This window comes from Lichenostomus cassidix, chromosome 2 (genome assembly GCF_008360975.1).
Source record: "Lichenostomus cassidix isolate B80296 chromosome 2, HeHo_3.0, whole genome shotgun sequence".
NCBI classification, from domain to species: domain Eukaryota; kingdom Metazoa; phylum Chordata; class Aves; order Passeriformes; family Meliphagidae; genus Lichenostomus; species Lichenostomus cassidix.
The window spans coordinates 111,685,237-111,705,811 of NC_139482.1; the positions used below are offsets into that span (position 1 = coordinate 111,685,237).

Here is a 20,575-nt window from a genome sequence, read left to right on the forward strand (position 1 = left end):
CTGGAAATTACCACCAAAATTAAGCAACTGTTGTGCATATGAACCAGATAACAATGAATTAGAAATAGATATAATCAGTCATTTTCTTTGCATAAGGATAACTGCCAGTCTTTGATTTTGAAAACAGAGCCTCTGGCCCTGACATCACTGGACCAAACAAGGCTCCCTGGGATCACAAAATCTCACTGCAGTGATCTGAGGCCAGATCCTCAATTAGGGAAAAACCACACAGTGTCAACACACTGAGTGCAAGGGGCAGCAGTGCCTGAGTGCATTGGACCATTATGTCCTGTTGGGTAGTTTTGTTGCCTCGAACTCCCTGTGGTGGGAAAGAACAGGGAAACATCCAGATACCCATCATAGCCTTGTGAAAGTCAGGCATGGACTGGGGGGAATGTGGAGGTGCTCCTGCCTTGTCTCCTTCGCTGAGCTGTGGCGGCAGCAGGGAGGAGAAGAGGCACGACAGGTCCCCTGCCATGTCTGTGACACCTCTGGTCCCAGCAGCAAGGCAGTCCAAGCTGGATATGCTTGCACATCGTGCAGCATCAATGTGAAAGGGCTTGAGCCCTCAGCCTCCTGCTTCATGTCAAACCCACTCCAAAACCCTGGTACACAGATTGTTCTGCTGTTGGTGAGGTAAAGACCATGATTAGCCCCAAAGAAGAGACGGCAAAGGGCTCTTCAAGACAACCAAGCCTCCAAGAAATGCAAGCTTTTTCAGTGCACACATTGCAACAGACTACCCAGTGTTGATAGAAATTTTTTTCCTCACACAATTGAATTATCTTTTAATTCCAGGTGGTTTTTGAATTGGAGGCCTGGATCCCCTAATCTCTATCATAAATAGATTTACCCCGTCTATGTCTTCTTGAAGTGTGAGTTTTGGTATTTGAACAAAAGATAATTTCTTAATAAATATAATGATCAAATTATATTATTTGATATTTAAAACCAAACAGTGAGTAAAGTATTTGAAGCTGTATAAAACCTTCTAACCAAGACATCTTTCAGTCTGTTTCTGAAAGCTGTAACATAGGCTTTTATCTAATTAGCCTTTTAAAGAGTTGGTGATCCCTTCCTGATTTAAGAAAAATGAAAGCAGTCCATACCCTGAACATCAGGCTCAAAAGAAATCAAATAAATAAAAGCGAACATGCTGGCAAAGTAGAAGAATAAGAAAGAAAGGCCACGGTAGGTTATGCTGCCTTGTTGTCAAGACAGAATAAATAGACATGAAAGACAAAAACAGAAACAAAACCAAAATGAAGGCAATTATTGAGTTGGAAGTGGCACTCTAGAAGATTGGTTTCAGACGTTGCAAGTTGGAGATCTAAGGCTCGCTGGCAGAAATTTCTTGCAGTACGTAAAATAAAAGGTTTTCCAATCAAAGAATATTACAGGCAAGGTTTTAAGGTGTTTAAATGCTTAGATAGCAAATTATCTAGAAGTCTAAAGAGTTGGTATGGAAAAATTACTTTTTGTTTCAGCATGAAAGAACTGTCTTGGTTTAATTTTAGTTGTTTGGGTTATTTTTGTTTTGTTTTTCTTCCTTTCCTGGTGATCATTAGTCCATTTGGGTGTCTGTGTTACACAATTGAACCATTAGTAACAAAATTTAAAAAGCAGTCTCTAATGATGGATACCTTTGTTTCCTTTATCTTAGAGACTTACAGACATCAAGTAGGCTCTGAGACCAAGATTTTTCAAAGTGAGTAAAGATTTTTTTATATCACATCCAAGAGACCATTAAAACCATCTAAATGTTCACAAACCTCTACTTGTGAAAACTGATTCCTTTTAAACTGCACTAGATGGTCCCAAAGACTGCCATATGGTCTCTCATTGAAGGGAAAAAGTCACTCAGAAACTGAAAAAATACCTCTTTTTCTTCTTCTTTCCTGCCATGGGTCTTGCTGTAGTTGATTGGTGTATCCCAGCCTTCCTGTTCACAAAGTGCCTGGTAGAAAGCTGCATTTACCAGGATGCTGCTTGCTTTGAAAGGAGAAGAGGAAGGAGTGGGAAGTGCTGTGCTGGAAGAAGTGAGAGGCATAACTTTGTCTTGGCTTCGATTCTTTTTCATGCTCAAATCCAGAGTGCCATTTTCATCCACTTCTATCTCAGCTCCCTGACATGCAACAGGAAATAGAGACATGTTTAGCTACGGACATGGTAAGGCTGTAAAATAACCATGTGGTGCTTTTAAAGGATAAATATAAGTGCACGCTTTTATTTAAATTTATCTGAATCTAAACCCAGCTTTTCGATTTATGTCAGTTAATGTCCAACTCTTAGGCAGACTTAAGAGTAGCTCCAGTAATGGTATCCCTGCATCTCAGCTTAAACATAGTAAGTAGAATTTAAATAAGATGCTGCTAAACCATAAACTATACACCCTAAATCTAGTTTTATTTAAAAAAAGTTTAGCTTTAAATCTTCTTGATCTTTACACTCTTACAGAGAACTATGACCCCAATTCACAGTTAAAAGCATTAATGCATTGTTTAGGTCATCAACAGCATTACTATTACATATCTTCCCTTCCCCCCACACCCTGGAAACATTACAACATCTGCATCATGGGGGGAGAAGGAGGGGGAAAGAACTATATCAAAAGTAGCACAGTGGGATAAATTTTCACTAGGGTTTTCTACATCACTTGAAATCACATACTGCCTTTATCATTTGACTAGCCCACTAAGGCACAGGTCTGCGCTGTGACCACTAGACTGGGAGGTACAGGAGGATCTTGAGGAGGTTCTCCCTGATGGAGACCTTCTGCCTGAGTTAACAAAGCCTTTGCTTCCTGGAAAGTACAGCAAAGAGCAGCCTTTAATTGCAGAGGTGTGTGCAGTTTGAGAGACCCATCTTCTCATTCCAGTCTGGAAGAAGTTCTCCTGCTCACAGAAAGGGGCAAATGCTGTTTGGCTGTATAAGAACAAAGGAAGGAAATTTCACTATTCTGCCTTACCCTGTTTGATCACAGAAAAGGAGGACAAACTCCTCTTCTTGCAATGATAAAACGCTGCTAAAAGTGCAGCTTACTAATTGAAGAAACAACAAATTTCCCCTCATGCTCAATATGCTGCACTGCATATTGACATATTTTCTATATAGGGTTCATCCCTATATAGAAATATATAGGGAAATATAGAAATATAAAACCTATCATTGCAATTGCCAACATTTACTGAAGTCAAGTAGGGGAAGAGATGAAAGGTAACTTCTGGAGGACTACTCAGTGGTCTAGTTCAGTGTTGCCCTGAATAAGGTGGAAAACACTCAAAGACTATGCAGGTAAATATCAATGCCAGATCTACGCATAGAATACTGTAATAAACACTGCTCATTGTTCTCGTGTTACTGCCATCATTACTATTTTTAATTTACATCACCACAATGCTTAGATAACACTTGGGAATTTGGTGTGGATATGTTAGGTGCTAGGCAGCTGTAGGAGACAGTTGTATAAATCAAGATTTCATATCTTGAGTAATATAATAGGAAACTCTCGGTGGAAGTGAATCATCTAGAGGTTGTGTTGTAAACATAAAAAGACAGATATGTCCATTGGGCAAATTTTTTGTCTGTCTTAGACCACTTCCTCAGGGGTCCCATTCTTTTCCTTCTCCTGAAATATTGCTGGGGCATGATGATTAGTCAACCATTCAATTGCTAAAGATAGTGAAAACTGTCCTTGCTTGAGGATCTTCTTAAGGAGAGTTGTGATAAAGCAGGGAATTCTCCACCTGTGCTGAAAGTGTTACATGCCCACCCTGGTTGGATGGGGGTTGCAAATTCCTTCACTCAACTTTGTCTTCTACCGCTGACTCATGTAAAGGTAAAATGTGATTGATTAGATCTTCTGAATCAGAAGGAAACTATTGATAGAAGATGACACTTTAGGGCCCAACTACCTCTCCTCACTCAGCCAGCATGACTCCCTTTTGTATCCATGAGCCTGACACAGATGCCTACCTAGACCGAAGCCCCACCAAGCCATCTGCTTGTCCCTGGTTCAGAAACTCAGGCACCTCCTATGTTTGCTTCTCCCGCCTAGCCAAGTTCACATTTTCAATCACACAGCTTAAAGAGAGAGATGTTTTATTATATTTATGGGAAGTAAATACACTTCTAATATGTTCATACTAAGACGCTTTGGTTATATCTTTCTGCCCCTTTTTAGTAAATAGTTTAATCTCCTGTGATAGTTTTAAGCCCTGAATTTGACAGTGCAGCTTATCCTGGATAATAACTTAGTAACCACAACATCTTATGCCATCTGTATAATATCAAATACATTTTTATACCAGCATTAATAAACCTTAGTTACAAAAATCCAAGATATTAACTATATCAGTGCCAAGCACACACTCCAGGATCTGACAATATAACTCTGCCATGATCGCCCCAGTGTTTTTTGGCTTCATAGTTCATATGTAACTATAGCAATGAAACAGAGCTACAGTAATCAAGTTTAATGACCAATGTAAAGTAAAATGCTAAATATTGTAGTTGCTGACATTTTTCATAATAAAAAAAACTTGGGTTAAGTCTGCACAATCAACATTCACATAAAATTCCAGACCTCTGTGACAGATGGCTTCGGAAAGGAAGCCATGTGACTGGGCTGCGGTAGTTTTATAGTGCAAAACCCATAAATAGTGCAGATTCTCTGTCACTGACAAAATATCAGCTACTCAGAAGGCAGCAGTGCAACAAAAAGGACCAAAAACAATCAAGGTCCCCTTCTCAATAGAAGATTGAATAGAATAATATCAGAAAATCATTCTCTCTGAGAAACAGATACCAATAGCCTCCACAAGGAACTCTGAGGGATAAGCAGAACATTTACTAACACTGATATTTAAAGCTTTTTCAACACTTTCCTGAAATTCACGTAGAAGTTGGGTTGTCCAACACGTACCTAATTCTGATCAGGAAAGTCTGGGTTGTGTGTTTGTGAAGTAGCATGCAGATGGGGTTTAAGTGAGCTCACAGATGCACACAACAATTAAATAAAGTCATGGGAAAAATATCTCCCTTTGCCCACTGCAGGATGGATCACACGTTTACAGCACAGCTTTTATTCAGAATGGTATAAAAGAGCTATTGCTCTGGTGCCTTCCTAGAAAACTCCAAATGGCAGAGCAAAAAGAGGGAAGTCAGAGTTACTGCTCCAGTTTGCATTCCTACTCTGATCCCACCCTCCGCTCAATATGTCTCCTTTGCTTGCTTTACCACATTTATTTTTACATTAATTTTAAAATGGAACTTAAAGAACAAAAATGGCACATGGGAAAAGATAGCTAGAGCAGTGCTCTGACATGCTGACAGAAAATGGCACTTACTATGCTTAGCTCAGGCTTGTAAAGGCTGTGTTCTCCTCAGTGGAGGCAAGATCTTATTACTGTTGACTCTAGTCCATGTGTGAACAGGCCTATATTTATCCATTTTATCATGACATATTTAAAATATAGCTACCAAAACAATGTAAACTGTTCTGATTCTTCCTTAAAATGGTAAGCAAAACAAAGATGCAAATGTTATCTTTTTGTTTCCTAACTTATATTTGTTTTAATCTGTGAAAATCTTCGCAGCCTGATTTTGATCTTACTCACAATTAAATTTACACTGGTGTAAACCAGGAAAATATCCACTGAAGCAATGAAGAAAAATCAATGAGTATGAGAAGATATACAAAGTAATTAAATTCAGGTTACTTCTTGCCTACTACCTCATCAGTGATAGTCTAATCCCCCCCGCCACATTTTACAAGCAGCTGGTAAAAGGATTCCAGAGTAAAAAAATGAGAGGAAAATGATCAGAGCACATTTTCTCTATTCCAGCAGCTATTCAGTGAAAAGATAAGGTAGAAATAGTACTTTATTAACAAAAATGAAGACCAATAAAAAAATATAAACAAAAACAAATGGTCTGTATACTCTCCAACTGCTTTGTACCAAAAAGTCCATCTTTTTCAGCCTCCTTTATCTCATGACATAAATAATAGGGAATATTTTATAGTACTTAATCAGGTCTTGTCCTTAGAACTGAATTACAACAGCTACGACAATAATGGATGTTAGTTTTTTGTGTCAAATTTCTCCTGCATTTTCTCTTCTGCTCTTGGTCCATCTGATCACTCACAACATTTAATACTCTCCAGTGTGTCTCCAGTAATGATTACAAGTTAAGCTTTATCTCAGCTGGATCAGAAAGAGCAAATTATTGTGTCTGCATGGATCTTATTTCAAACCTGTGACATTAGGGAGATTGTGTCATGACATATAAGGGAATTCACGTACTCTTTGGCTGGCATTAGCCATAGAACCTAATGCTAAGCAAGTCCAAAGAAACAACATGGTCAATGATTTTGCATTCCCCCTAGCAGTTCAGTCTGGTCTGGAAAGCTCAAAAGAGCTCTTAAGTTCTGGTATTGGGAGTAAATGAAACTAGTGTCTTGCCGTGTCTACAAATAATATTCTTAATGCAAGTCCATCCAAAAGTGATCAATCTTTTCCATTCCCAGCCAACAAAAATACATGCACCTGGTCCTCAATTCTTCACACTTAAATATTAGCAACTGAGTACTTCTGCAGAAAATTAAAATATTAATTTGGTCAAAATGAGAAAAGTTGTAACAACCCAGCAACATCTGAGACAAAAATGGAGTCACAATTTCAGCCCAGAGCAGTTCGCAAATTAAAAACAGCTAGCCAGGAAGGTACTCAGAGAGCAATATGCACAGCAGTATAACAGGATGGTACCTAGTGATCCTCTTGGATGATTTTTCATCCTGTATTTAGGCTTTAAGGTAGTTGGATCAAAGTACTGCCTGACAAATGTGCTGAGTGCTAACTACAGTTTTTAAATAATACATATAATTTTCACCATCATCAATATCCAAGAATGGAGAGATGACACAATTTTGTTCAAAATCAGAATTAGAATTTTGAACATTTTTACCAAGTATGATTTTTTTTGTTTTCTTTTTTTTTTTTTTGTTTTCTTTCAAGGCATAATGTGCATATGCCATTATGTCTAAACAGGTGGGAAAAACACCAAAACAGTCAACAAAATGTTTGGCAAGCAGTAGCGATGAGGATAGAGATAAACTATTGCTTGCAGCTACCTCACTGAGATGTGTGTGGTGTGGGCTGTAAACAGAGGAGATCCCTGGAAGTTAGGATGATGTGGATTTTTACACAGTGCTAGAAACTGCAGGCTAAGCCTCCTAGGGGAACCCTTCTGGTGACTTCGATGGGAGCTGAATGAAGCCACATAAACTGCAAATCAAATATAGCCAGGAGACTGGCTTGGGGCACTGACTGCATGAGAATTGGCTGGTTGGGATTATATTTGGGGGAAGAGTTTACTGCAGTCCCAGGCTGAAGGGCTCAGACAGTGTAACATCAATGTGGTATTAATCATTTTTGAAAACTGTATCATCAAGTTATCTGATTATCATAGTATTTTGTATGCAACTGATGGAGAATTCATAGAGGAGGTTTAAGATTAATTTTACTGCTTGTTTCAGAATAAATGTATTCTTTTAATGGCTTACTTTTAAATTAATATTTTTAAACTTGGGATATTTGTCAGATCACCTTGTACACTAGGTCTCTGGATTTTTTTCTTACCACTGGTACTGTTAATGTGCAATGTGACTTCTCCATCCTTGCTATGTTTCTCTTTCTCTTTTGTTGTCATGGACTCTCCCTTTTGAACTGATATGTAGAGAATAAGAGACACATATTTGAATATCCATTAAATTATCAGAATTTGGAACTATGTTATAAAATACATTTACTTTTTCATTCAAATATTATCTGTATATACAGGAAAGTGGTGAGTATTCAGGGTAAACCATCCAAATCTTTCTAAGAGAGGGACAATGCTTTGGGGGTCAAATAATGTAATATAAGAGGCGGAAAGAAAAAATAATTCTTGGAAACACACTTGTGCTAAAAAGCGTTTTGATGTTTTCCCCACTTGGTTAAGCAAGGTGATATATGCATGCCTTGAGAAAGTACAAGAAATTGCCACTTGCTTGAAAAGTTTGAACTTTAAGTTCTGCTTTTAAAATTTAGAAGCATAATATTTTTACATCTCTGACAATTGTACTACTGGCAAAGTGTTTCCAGGAGGCCTAGGAAGTCCTCTGCAACCTCACATATCTTTGCAGTACCACCACACAGCCTCCCATCTGTAAAGAATCAAAGCCTGGACTGCTGGGAGGCTGCGTGATGCTCAGAGAGGAGACACCTTTACATGTCAGGAGCTTTGAGCTGCTAAATTATGGATGATGCTAATCAGGTTTTCTTAGAAAAAGGAACAAAAGCATGTGGCAAGAGGCAGGGCTGAGACATCTGATGCTGTGGGGCTCTGAACACAGCCACTCCACACAGGTATTTTCAAACCTATTGAATGTGTGTGCTGTCAAAAAGAAAAAGGAAATAATTAACTCTGTACTAACGCTTTGCAATATTTGAGTTCAAACACAGATAAAGTCTCAAGAGGGGTTTTTTATAATCTAAAAATTTGTATGATATTCTAGCAATTAAACCTTCACCTTTGTGGCCACTACGAGCCATAAAACAGCTCAGAAATACTGATAAACAATTAGCAGTCTCTTTAAAGTAGCTTTATTTTATTTCATATTTTAAAATTAGGAAGTGCCTTCATTGAAGAGAGTCTGGGAACTTAATTCCACAATTTTTTGGTTTGAATCTTGTATGATCAAAGTAATAAATATCCAAAACTAAAAAAAATATGGTTTTTGTACTATTGGATACCAAATCTGTTTGGGGCTTACTTGTCTGTGTTTTGGCCAGAAGCTAATTCTGATTCTTCTGTCAGATGTTTTGTAGCAGTATGCCCTCCAGAAAGTCTGGCAAAAGTGGAGGCAGGCAAATAGAAAGGTAGGCAGGTGATTTTCTTTTACGCTGGATTCCTGGCTGTGAAAAAGGAGTAAGCTATGTGCCCCAAGTGCCACTCTGTATCATTACTATTATGTTCACTTCCATTCAATCCTTCCCCCTGATTTGGCAACTGTGAAGCAGGTACATAGGAGAAAATCTTTGGGTTTTGCCTGGTCCCTTTACTGCTCTTCTCTGGCAACAAAGGTCTATTGCTGAGGTCAGCCAAAGGCTGCTGCAGCAATTTAATCCAACCATTGGCATCAGTTTCCATTTCCCTACTAGAAGAAGTCTCTATTAAAGACTGGTGGAAGGAGTTGTTTTGCAGCAGATATCAAGGATCAATCTGACATTAGGAAAGGTTCTATGAGCAATATTTGGAACAGGTAATGTCTGAGTTGCAGGGAATGTGGACATCCTCTAAAAAGTTTACCCTTTGGGATCTCTCAGTATTGATTTTAACATCCAAAACTTCACACACAAGTAGAAATGAAAAGCAACAAAGTAGGGGATACCCCTCTGAAAAGGCACAAGTCTCAGAATGTCTAACAAGGTGTTATGCTGGTGATAAAATTAATGGTTCCACTCAAAAATTAATAGCTAACCTCCTAATAATGTTGAATGAACACTCAACAAAAATGTAGGTCAACAGCTGTGGAAGTCACCTCCAGCCAGACAGAGCCTTGTGAGGCTCAGATAAAGAAGAGATAAGGTAGCGGGATACTGAATTGTAGAAAGAAAGGTCATCTGTCTTTTGGACCAAACACCATGAGTCAGAGTCCCACAGCAGAAGCACACCTGCTACACTGTGTTTTGACAAATGTACCTCTTTTCACTCCCCAGTGATTTCTACTCAAGTTCTTGTAATGACTCCCTCTCATCTACAAAGAGCTTTCAAAAGTTTCATTGCAGTGGAACATGTGTGACTTTAATGCAAATAATAAACAGCAGTGCTCCCACGCCACTGTCATCAGAAGGAAATCTTGTCTATTTTCATCAGCATTGTAATACTATGTAATGGCACAGAAAATAAGGCTCACAGCTCACACAGCACCATTTGTAAATCATAAAGATCTGTGAGGAAACGCAGAGCAGAAACCAAAACACGAAAGCCACACAAACATCTACAAAATTAGGCAGCTTTCCATTATGACAGACTTGCCCAAATTATCTATCTCCAAACGCAGTGGGCCTGATTCTCTACTCTTGCCAGCAGAAAGGGGAATTTTACCAAAGTCGTTGTTATTCCCCCCCTCCCCACCTTGCCAAACTGTTAGGAGCTCCAAACACAACAGACTCCATAGGTAGTTCTGTTCCATTGCTAACAAAATATCACCCTGATTAATCATATGATTTTTTTTTAAATCAGTCTCCAAAATGATCTCTAATGGCAGGTTTCAGAGGGAGAAAAATTCCCTCTTAAAACAGATCTTACTCATTATCCATCACAGATTGTTGTTGGATTTCAAATAACCTTTTTCTTTTTTCCTCCCAGAAAACTCCCCCCTTGTAATTAGGGCTCAATTATGAAAAGAATTAACAACATAATTCCTGCTATTTATTTAGTTTTATCAGAACTGGTCACTGCGTTACTGATTTTTTTCCTCTGTCTCTCTTCAAAAGAGCATGCAAACAGAAGCCTCCTTTTGGGGGATTTAATGCAGTCACTAACATGAAAGACAGTTTATTCGCACAGTTCAGTAGCTAGCACACCCTCCAGGTTCTTGGACTACCCTACCTTGGCAGACAGACTCTGTGGTTTGTTGGAGAGGATCTCTGCTGCTTCCCTGCAGCGGGTGGAAAGGTTCAGGATAGCAGCAGCTGCTGCTATGTGGGTGTCTTCACTACATTGACCGTAGCTATAAGAGTTGGCATGGCAAGGGCTCTGTGTGTGGGCGCTAGCACTAGGCAGTCGATTAGAAAATTTCACTGGATTTGAAAAATGCTTTGCTGTTGAAGAGAGATTTGATTAGCAATTGCATGTATGAAATTTTTTCCCATTAAATAGTTTTGTTTCTCAGACTACGATTTCATACATAAAAAAATATTCAAAGATCACATTTAAAACAATCCATTTCCTATTGCTGGTAAGGGTTTACAGTAAAAATGTCTTCAGAAACACAGTAATTTAATTTTACCTTGAGAAACGCACATCTGTCAGCAAGCCTTCTGAGATTTTTACTCATATTTTATTTATCCTTAACTCAGGCATTAAAAGCAATGATGTCCAAGGAAAGACTGAACAAGCATTAATATGTTATCCATTTTGATTTGACCACTCCAGTAGGCAAATGCAATCACAAATGTATTCTTATAAAGGCTTCCTCTTGGAGCTCTATTGTGCAAAAAAAAAAGCCAGTGACTTGTCCAGTCTTAGCTAAAACAACACTGCTTACCCTACTTAGATGAATAAGTCTGTTATTTAAATAGCTTTCCTTATGTGACTAAAGTGCACAAGACCAGGCTCTTGAATGCAGCAGAGAAATCAGAAAAAAACATTACCTGTAAGGAATATTCAGTGCTGATTTTGTGGAAATATTTAAAAATTAATTTAAGTCCATAATTTAATAAATTTAAAAAATAATGGCAATGAGCGTTCATATTATCTTGGCTTACACTCTTTTGTTGGCTATATTTGGAATAATGCACAGATTTATTGGGCACAGGGAGGTCATTTGAGAATGAAATACTAACAGGTGAACAGAAAAGCACTTTCACAGACAAAAGTGGTGTCTGGTTCTTTGTCTTCTCCTTCATCAGCATCATTTGCACTAAAACAGAGAGAACTCTGCTCTCTCTTCTGGATTTTGGAGCTTGAGATGGCATAAACTGTCACAGGGAGAACACAACACCACGATTTCAGCTCTAAGGAAGCAGTAATCACTTCTTTTGTCTGCAGCCCTCACAGTGTCCTACAAAGATAAACTAAGCAAAATCCAATTTCTCAGCCTACACCCAGATACATCAAGAACACTTCTGCATATGGCCATCTGCTTGCTCCCTAAAGATCTGAGCCCCAAGGCTCTGGATCCCTTTGGATGTAGAGCTTTGGCTGAGTGCTTTTTAATGCTAAGAGCTACACAAGACATAGGAGGACTCATCTTTCCTCAAACTTGGGATGCTCTAAAAGAAATGTTTCTTTATGTGCTTTGACTGTAGCTGAATGCTATATTCCATTTTTCTAAGCACTGGAGGCATCTCAGTAGAGCAATAGATGAAAGCCTCATGATTCAGTCCTCCTTTTCTCTAGCAAAAATTCAAAAGGATTTATCTACCCTGCTGTAATATAGTAACACAAACAAGAAAGTCTCAATTTTTAACAGTTAGAACAATGAAATTTAAATTGTGTTTAAAGACCAGAAAAGTGCATTTTTCATTACTTATCTTAAAGGTGAAAAACCAATCAACCAAAGAAAAAAATCTCCAGGCTATAAAGGGTGTATGTTTTGTTAACAAAACAAGTTTACAAGTGCAGAATCCACAGAGGGCTAATGATGGGCTTTTGGCTGGCTATATATTTACATAGGACTCTGAACCAATCACTACATCATCAGCTTCTTATTGCCAACTTTTGTATACCTGAATAGGTAAATCACTCCCCAGCTCTTTTACTTTCACCTTTCCATTAAAATAATAGCTGTACATTGCAATCTTTGCAAGAACAACAGGCTGTAAACTTCAGCTCTGATATACTTCATACATAAATTGCATATATGTGAATTTGCATTTGTATCAAAACATTTCAATCATTTTTTCCTTGAAATGAACCTGTGAAATAGACATACATCTGTGCAAAGAGACAGCTAATAGGGAATATTCAATTTTACAAACAAAATTGGAAAATCTGCCACCCAAGAAGCTGGCAATGCATATATTTGCTTTCATTTAAGCAAGCCTATTTTCCAGGTCAGATAAATATCTACTTTTCATTTGCAATTTCAAATAGAGTATTTATATATATATAAACAAAACACAGATACCTACAAACATATATGTGTGTTTTTGTGTACTCAGATGCATACACAAATAAATATAGAAATATACAAATTTTTACAAACTTATAAAACATAGGTAATAATTTATAGTATTAGAGGTATTTTATATTATAATTAACTTATTTTTGAATTTATTCATTAGCAAATTTTTTTGCTTTTCTGTTCACCTTATTATGAATATTCTTTGTTGGGGTAAGTGAGAAAAAATTTGTTTTCCTATTTTATTTTTCTTAAATAATCTTTTTATCATTAACAGAAAAAAACCCAACTAAAGAGTCTTTTTTCACATTGCTCTGGATCTATTTTCTTCTGAACCCAATTCTGCTGCAAAGAAACTTTTCTTTTTCATTTCTCTCATTACAACAGAATTTCTTTTTTTCTTTAAACTAAAGAATATTTTATTATGGTCAATGCAATGGCAGAATCTTGCTGTCATTTCCCATGCAGATTCTGAAGAGCATCTGCAATAAACCATCAGTGTTCTCACTGTGGTATCTCATTTGTACAGAGTAGTACCTCAGCAAATCTGTTAATGATGCAAGTGGAGGAATCTAGATAACAATTTGATGCACTGGACATTGGACTACAAATATGATTTAGTACAGAAATATGAGGTACCAAAACAAATTCAGTCTAGGCCTGGAATTAATACAGCTGAGGCACATGCTCCTCTAGGAGGAATAATACCTGTATGGATTTTTCTAAATGGTACCTGAAGTACCTCTGAAACCTAGCTTGGATTTCTTTGTACTACAATTCATTGCAAACACATTCTTGTGCAAACACATTCCATGGGACTTCTATCCCATAAAGATATCACAATTTAACCAAGGAACAAGGTAACAGGTAAAATATAAGGCATTCTTTTTCACTCCTTTTTTCCACTGAAAACTGCCTTTAAAAGAAGCATCAAAAAGGTAAACTTTGTAGTGATTATATCTAGTGTTCTAGAATTCTACATTTTGCATATTAATGATTCCATTTGACATACTAGACACAAGTAATTAAAGATGGTTTCTACAGACCTTATAAGAATTCTAGAAATTTGAAAGCAGAACAAGCAAAAAGGAAGAAGGGCCATCAGCATTTTGCCCCTTTTTCAAGAGAAAATTTAATTTCGAACTTACATTCAAGAAACTGAGGTGTTTTTCGACCCTGTGACACAGGTGCTGTTGTGCGTTTGCCGAAGACTTGTGCATCAAAACTGGCATAATCAAATGGGACTTTCCCAAACTTCTCCTGTTCTTTCACCAGGGAGCCTCTGGAGGAGGTGACTGGCTGTGAAGTTCTGTAACTGTACTGAGATACCTCAGGCTGCTTTGCTAAATTTGTCCTGCAGAGAGGAGGAAAAGAATGAAAGAGAAAGACAAGAATGTCTTTAAATAACCTTTTCTTGAAAAATAGGATATGATAGCATCTTGTAATCAAAAAGTGTGCTATTATCACATGTAAAACTTACTGGTGTGTGTATACAAGAAATAAACACCATAAATATGGTGGCTGACTACTAGTCAAAAAGTTGTTTGACTACTTTACAAATTCAAAGATGATGATATTAAAAAATGTAGTATTCTTTCACTGCGTTTTGGGCTATTTACAAGGAAGTTACTGACTTACTGCTAGATTACCACTGTAGCATAGTGTTTCCTTTAGTTCTAATAATTGTCTGGATTTTTTTCTAGCTTTTATTTTTTTTTTTGGATCAGTACTGTTCTCACTTTACTGTGAATGAGTGTGGTATAAATATAATATAAGATGATCTGAAATAATTGCTTGTACTGTTTGGGAGGAACAAATGATTTATAGTGTGTTATTCCATTTAGTTAATGTTCAGTAACTACTTGTCTTTAGTAATTTCCTAAGGACTTTTCATATGTAGAGTTAAGGCACGTGCAGTTGGCAGACACATGGACATAATATTCTGTAATGGCTCTGAAGGAACCATTAGAGCTGATCATGTCAATAATCCACAAATTAAAGTGTCCCCAAATAGACCTGAATATAATAGGTTGTAATGGTCGTGGTGCCAATGATGTGCAAATTATGCATGTCTGTAGGGTCCATATAACTCAAACAAAATACAATTGTAATAAAAAGTGTTTCTCCTTTTTGATGTCATTGTATAAAAATAAATTAAAACAATTAAATCAATAAACTAAAAATAAAGAAACTCTACAAATTGTTCTGATCAGGTTACTTGTGTGGAAGTAAGATTTAGTAGGATATATTTCATTGCTTTTCCAAGGATACATCTCTTGTCTTTACTGTCAGCGACATGCACAGGAACCAACAGAAAGATGATTGTTTATTTTGAGAATCAGATAGCTTTGCAGAGGTTCATCTTGGAAAACTGGGTTACCACTGAATCTGAAATCTGAAGTAGGTGAAATACCTGAGTCAACAGAGTTTGTGCATAACTACTTTGGACAGACTGGTTTGTGAGCTCCTACCTTTGCGTCTGATCATGGCACTGCCCAGCTTTTGGAGACTCGAGCTGGTTCTTTTCCTGGGACATTGCCAACTTTTCAGCTGCAGCAATTGGACAACCAGAAAGGCTGTTGAAAAGGAAAGGTGAAGAACAGAAACAAAAAGAAAAGAAATTGAAATTAATTCTTAAGTAAGGGAGATGTGTGCTGTTTTTCTGTGGAAATCAGTGACTTTGAACTTCTCTGATGCTCTGCGCATCTATGGGAGCTGCTGCTGTTGTAGCCCAGATTCATGTTTTGCAATCCTTAATGCAAAACTGTGAAATCTGTGTATTTTAGGTGATATATCTGGAAACTGAATCATGTAGGAGTTTTCCACAGTTCAGCTTTGATGTTTTGTGTCTGGCAAGTCACTAGTAAATTTTTTGACAAATGACATTTACTTTATCAGCTAAACCATGCATATAAGCCTCCTGCTGATTAAAAGGAAAGTGAATTCAGGGAAAAAAACAGGGATATGTGAGGGACTGTTACCAAAGAACACATTTTGTCATTTCAAGTTGTGCTAGCTTATTTTTTCCTGTTTGTTTTATTAGATTAGTACATGTTTTCTTATCCTATTCATGGGTTGCTCATGATACAGCTGATGTGCTTCAAAGATGACTGGGGATTTAAAACAGGAAACACAAAGAAAAAATATCTGCTCGTTCCTTATATATTCTTGTAGACAAGCTTGTTATATGTCTGGTAAAGACTGACTTACTATCTTTAGTGTTTAATATACAGTATGAGAATCCTTAAATTTTGTGCACTCACACAATAACAAATCAATCAATAAACAAAAAACCCCCCTAAATCTCACAAAAATTCAGATGAACAAAGAAAGTTGGTGTTGAAATTCTTATGTCCCAAGTTTGATTGTAAGATTAACATTATATTTTCCCAGAAGCAGTATGATGGAATATACTGCTTCCAGCAGAAAGCAGTATTGACCAGAGCTGTGCTGACAGCAGTGGCTTGCTGGAGACAGAGTGTGTTGACTCTCTGCCTCACCTGCAGTCCAGCTGTGATTCCCCAGCTGCCTGTCTGGAAGGTTTTTCTCAATTTGACTTTCTCCCTGCAGGCAGCAAGTTAAAGAGACAGGAGTGTTCCGAGCAAGAAGATGGCATTCCTGAGGGTAATAAGTGGAGCTTTTAAACAGATTTTAAAATAGTCCATTTAAAATTCTCTGTTTTGCTAAAAGGGAATGTGCCTTGATTGGAAGTCCCTGTCAAGGACTAGTATGCATTTGGTGCAAAACTAATGGGTTCTGGTTTCCTTTGGGGTTTCCAGTTGTAGCAATAGTAATTTATTTGTTCATTCCTTCCCCTTGCACATGATGATTTTTCAATGCAGGGGCTGTGATGAAATTGTAGCTTTAAATCTCATCTATGAAAAATACTAGAGGAATTTGCCATTTGCAGTGCTGCAGCCATTTTTTTGTATAGTGGAATTAAACACAATTATTTGGTTATAAATAACACAGGCTACACTTGCAGTTCATAGACATACTTCAGTGTAGTACATAGCATTTAATTCCAAGATGTGCCTATCAATTTGCTCCTGAGTACATGTTAGATTTTAAGTGGACAGGAATTTTTCTGGTCTACCTTCGGTGTGTGTTGCGATTGCTGTTGACGTGTCCTCTTCCAGTGCATCCTGGGGTGGGGCACTTTAAAACATTTTCATGCATGGCAAGAACTAAACAGAAATAAAAAAATAGTTGATAATAACATGCATCAATTAAAAGTACATATCTTAAAAAAAATAAGATATCCTCTTTGAACTCAGATTCTCAATTCTTTTACATTTTTATCACAAAAAGGAGGAGAAGCAAAGGGCCTACACTATAGTGAACATGGTGCCTCCAGCATACACCAGTTTAGTTCTTTGTTACTGTAACGTGACTTCCCACATGCACATCGCTGTTTCTACAGACTTTAAAAGAGCATAGATGGAGGTCAGCAAAGAGGTTACATCAAGAAGCCATCACTAACAGAGTCAACTGGAAAAGGCAGGTAACAGAAGAGCCCTGGGCCATACAGTCCTGCTGCATGGAGCTGAAGTCTCTCTCTGCCCCAGGCAAGGAAAGCTCTCTAGCACAGGAAGGCTTAAGGTTTATATGATTTATCAGATATTTTGACTATGTCCCTTTGAACTGTTATACCTTCTGATCCTCTGAGCTCTGCTGAAACTACCTTGGACTAATGGGTCGTGGTTCCAAGCAGCAGCTTACACTCCTAGTAGCAATTAAAACCTCTTGCCTGTACACTTCTTATGCACTTGGATGGGAATCACCTTTGCCGAGACTGACATGTATGCTCATGTTAAACAGTATACATTGTTGGGACAGAGTGTTTCAAAAAAGCTGACTGTTTAGTCCATCGGTTTGTTCTACCAGGAGCCAAATTCTACCTATTTTTTTTCCCCCATCAGGACAGAGCACATCTAATTGGAAGTGTGATAATTAACAAGAACTTGTTAATTTTAACTTTTTAGGAAGTTAATGTTGCTAAGGACTTCCAAATGCAGCCTGCTTAATTCAGCAGATGTTTGCATAAATACAGTTTAGTACCAGATTTTAAAAAAAAGGGAGAACTACAGTTAGGAAGAGGATTTTGGTAAAGTGCAAATATCCTTTTAATTTGTTGTTATGCATACCACCACAAAGAACAATCTGACTAACTAGGTTGTTTAAGCGGATAGTTTCGCATTAAGTTTTGGCTTATTATGCAGCATTTCATTGCATCATGTTGCAGGATTAGACACACACACACAGAAGCCAATGTAATCAGAGCAGCACAGTTAGAAATAAGCAGGGAGATTCAGGCTAGACTGGGCATAAAAGGGTTAGTGTGATACTGTCACAAGACAGGGACCTGCTGTGGACCAGCACTGGGATGTACTGATGGAAATAACCTTTTTGAGCTCGGCAGTGAGGGGAGCACTGGAAACATCTCTGCATCAGCGTGCCCAGGCCTCTCAGCTGTTGGCAACCAAAGCCAGCAGCCTCTGTGTGCGATTGCGGCAAATGAGGCCACAGCTCTGAAACAAGCAGGTGATGTCTGTGCCTTAGCAAAGGTGTGAGCAAGCAACATCTTGAAGATTCGTGACACTACAGTGTGCAGGTCTGCTGGCAGTGTGGGGATAGGTTGTCTGATCTTGTTCTTCCCAAGCTACCTGAGGAGCTTGCTGCTGTTTGTAATGATGCTGCTGAGGAGCACTTGAGCTGCACAAGTGTGGGAAGCAGGACTGTGACTGTGAGCTGGAGGGCAAAGAAGGTGTGATGGCTTCTTTCCCAGTCTCATTCTGCAATCTCACACAGAAAAAAGGGGATTCTTCTCCAGCATAAGCACACACTACCCACGATACTGAGACAGATCCAGCTGTTATTCTGGACTGCAGGGGGATGATACTCACTTTCTAGTGGCACTCTAACTTTATGTGGACAGCCTGAGAGACTGCGGTGGTGAGGGTACAGCCCAGTCACATGCCCTGTGCCATCACATCCTGGGATGGGGCATTTGGTTTCTCTCTTTTCAGGCCTGGGTGAATCTGCAGAGAAATCAGATAAGGATTTTGTTTGGGTTTGGCCCCCGTCTGCTCTCAACTGAGTGATTCTAATAGCATGATATTCTCTATTTTATACTTCAGATTTAATTCTTGTGCAAAGTTTCAACAAATATGTATGCAACTGAAACATCACTTCTGGTTTTCACTGTGTTCTTTAAACAATGAATCCCCCCCTCCCAATATGCCTTTTATGTGATAAACTATATAGCTTTAGGATTGCAGTGTCATTTATTCTATTCAGAGCCTCAAACAGGACAGAAGCCACAATCCAATAAGCCAGAAAACTGGCAGCATGAGCCAACAGCAAGATCTATAAAGGAATAAATAAAAAAAGCAGAAACAATCTTTTGCTCTGTTAATGTCAGACTCCAGGAAGCTGGGACAACCAAATAAAAGCTGAGGTGTGAAACAAATAAACAAACAAACAAAAAGCATTTCAACCAGAAGCCATTCCTTAAATATCACAGATCTCTAGGCTGTAGGTTCTTTGTTAGGAAACTGAATACATGCCACTTTACATTTGAGAGGCAAGGCAAGCAGCTCCCTCTGGTACACATGGCAATGCTGCTTTGTGGAGCAGCCCACAAAGACACTGAAAGCATGGAGCAGCCGATACCCTTTCAAAGGCGAGGTCTCAGCCCAGCCCCACAGCTACCACTCTGTAATGGCCACAGTGCATTCCCAGTTTCTGTTTCAAGCACCTAGAATTGTGCAAGAAGCACTGGTCAGAAAACCTTTATTTGATTTCCAATGCAGGATCAAAAGTCTGAGCGAGAAAGGAATGATTTCTGGTCCAGAAATTCTCTTGTGAGAAATCTGGAGGAAGTGGCCGCATAAATTGCTGAGGATGGTTTTAGCTCCATCTGTGATTGGCTGCCAACAGCATTTGGTGCTGGGGGAGAAAACAGCTGCAGCCAGCACAGGGAGCTGCCTCCTTCAAGCTCATTTTTCTGGACTGTGAGGTAGGATGTGCTTAGGGACAGAATCACCAGAGACAGCTGAGGGTTAAACTTCCTGGCAACTTTTTAGGTTTAAAAAAAAAAAAAAAAAAAAAAAGGAAGAAAGAAAATAGACTCAGCATCATCAGGAAACCACACGCTTTTTAGAATCACTGCAAATGGAATGTGCTGCAATAGTGAACAGAAAATAAAAAGGGACCCTGAAATGTGATTTAGTGTTTCCCCCGCTAATTGAAAAGGTTTATCATGAAAATGGTTTTTTTCTGATCAAGCGTCCAAGAATGAAAATTAAGTGCTGATGGATTTGATGGTAGATTTTTTAGAAATAAAACCCTGTTAATTATATAAAGTGGAAAAAATTATGCACCCAATGCAACATTGACTGCAATCATATGGTGTTTATACAACCTGAACAAAGCCTGGTGTGTTTCTCCATGAGTGTTAGCTCTGAACTCACCTGGAAATCACAACTAATTACAATGTGAGGCAAATCAGGAAGGGACAGATTCTGCCATTCTTATATCACTGCTCTTTCCTATGTGTGCTGTGAGAAAGTCACATTGACACCAATGTGAGCCTTGTGAACACAGCTGCTCTCAGGGTAAGAAAGGATATCTATGAAGTTCCTGCATATGCCAGTCATCTGAACAAATAAAGGCTCATGT

The 20,575-nt window shown here is 38.3% G+C and overlaps 1 protein-coding gene across 2 annotated transcripts in view; it reads right to left on the reverse strand.

Moving 5' to 3' along the window:
* ST18 (ST18 C2H2C-type zinc finger transcription factor) overlaps window positions 1-20,575 on the reverse strand; it is a 169,186-nt gene that overhangs the window by 23,655 nt on the left and 124,956 nt on the right. For both annotated transcript variants that reach the window (XM_085052832.1, XM_085052833.1), the window contains 6 exons: window positions 18,799-18,933; window positions 16,989-17,079; window positions 15,364-15,468; window positions 14,041-14,246; window positions 10,657-10,868; window positions 1,880-2,125 (listed from right to left, as the gene is read on the reverse strand). In XM_085052832.1, the coding sequence (XP_084908958.1) occupies window positions 1,880-2,125; window positions 10,657-10,868; window positions 14,041-14,246; window positions 15,364-15,468; window positions 16,989-17,079; window positions 18,799-18,933 (995 nt within the window). The remainder of the gene's footprint in view (window positions 1-1,879; window positions 2,126-10,656; window positions 10,869-14,040; window positions 14,247-15,363; window positions 15,469-16,988; window positions 17,080-18,798; window positions 18,934-20,575) is intronic.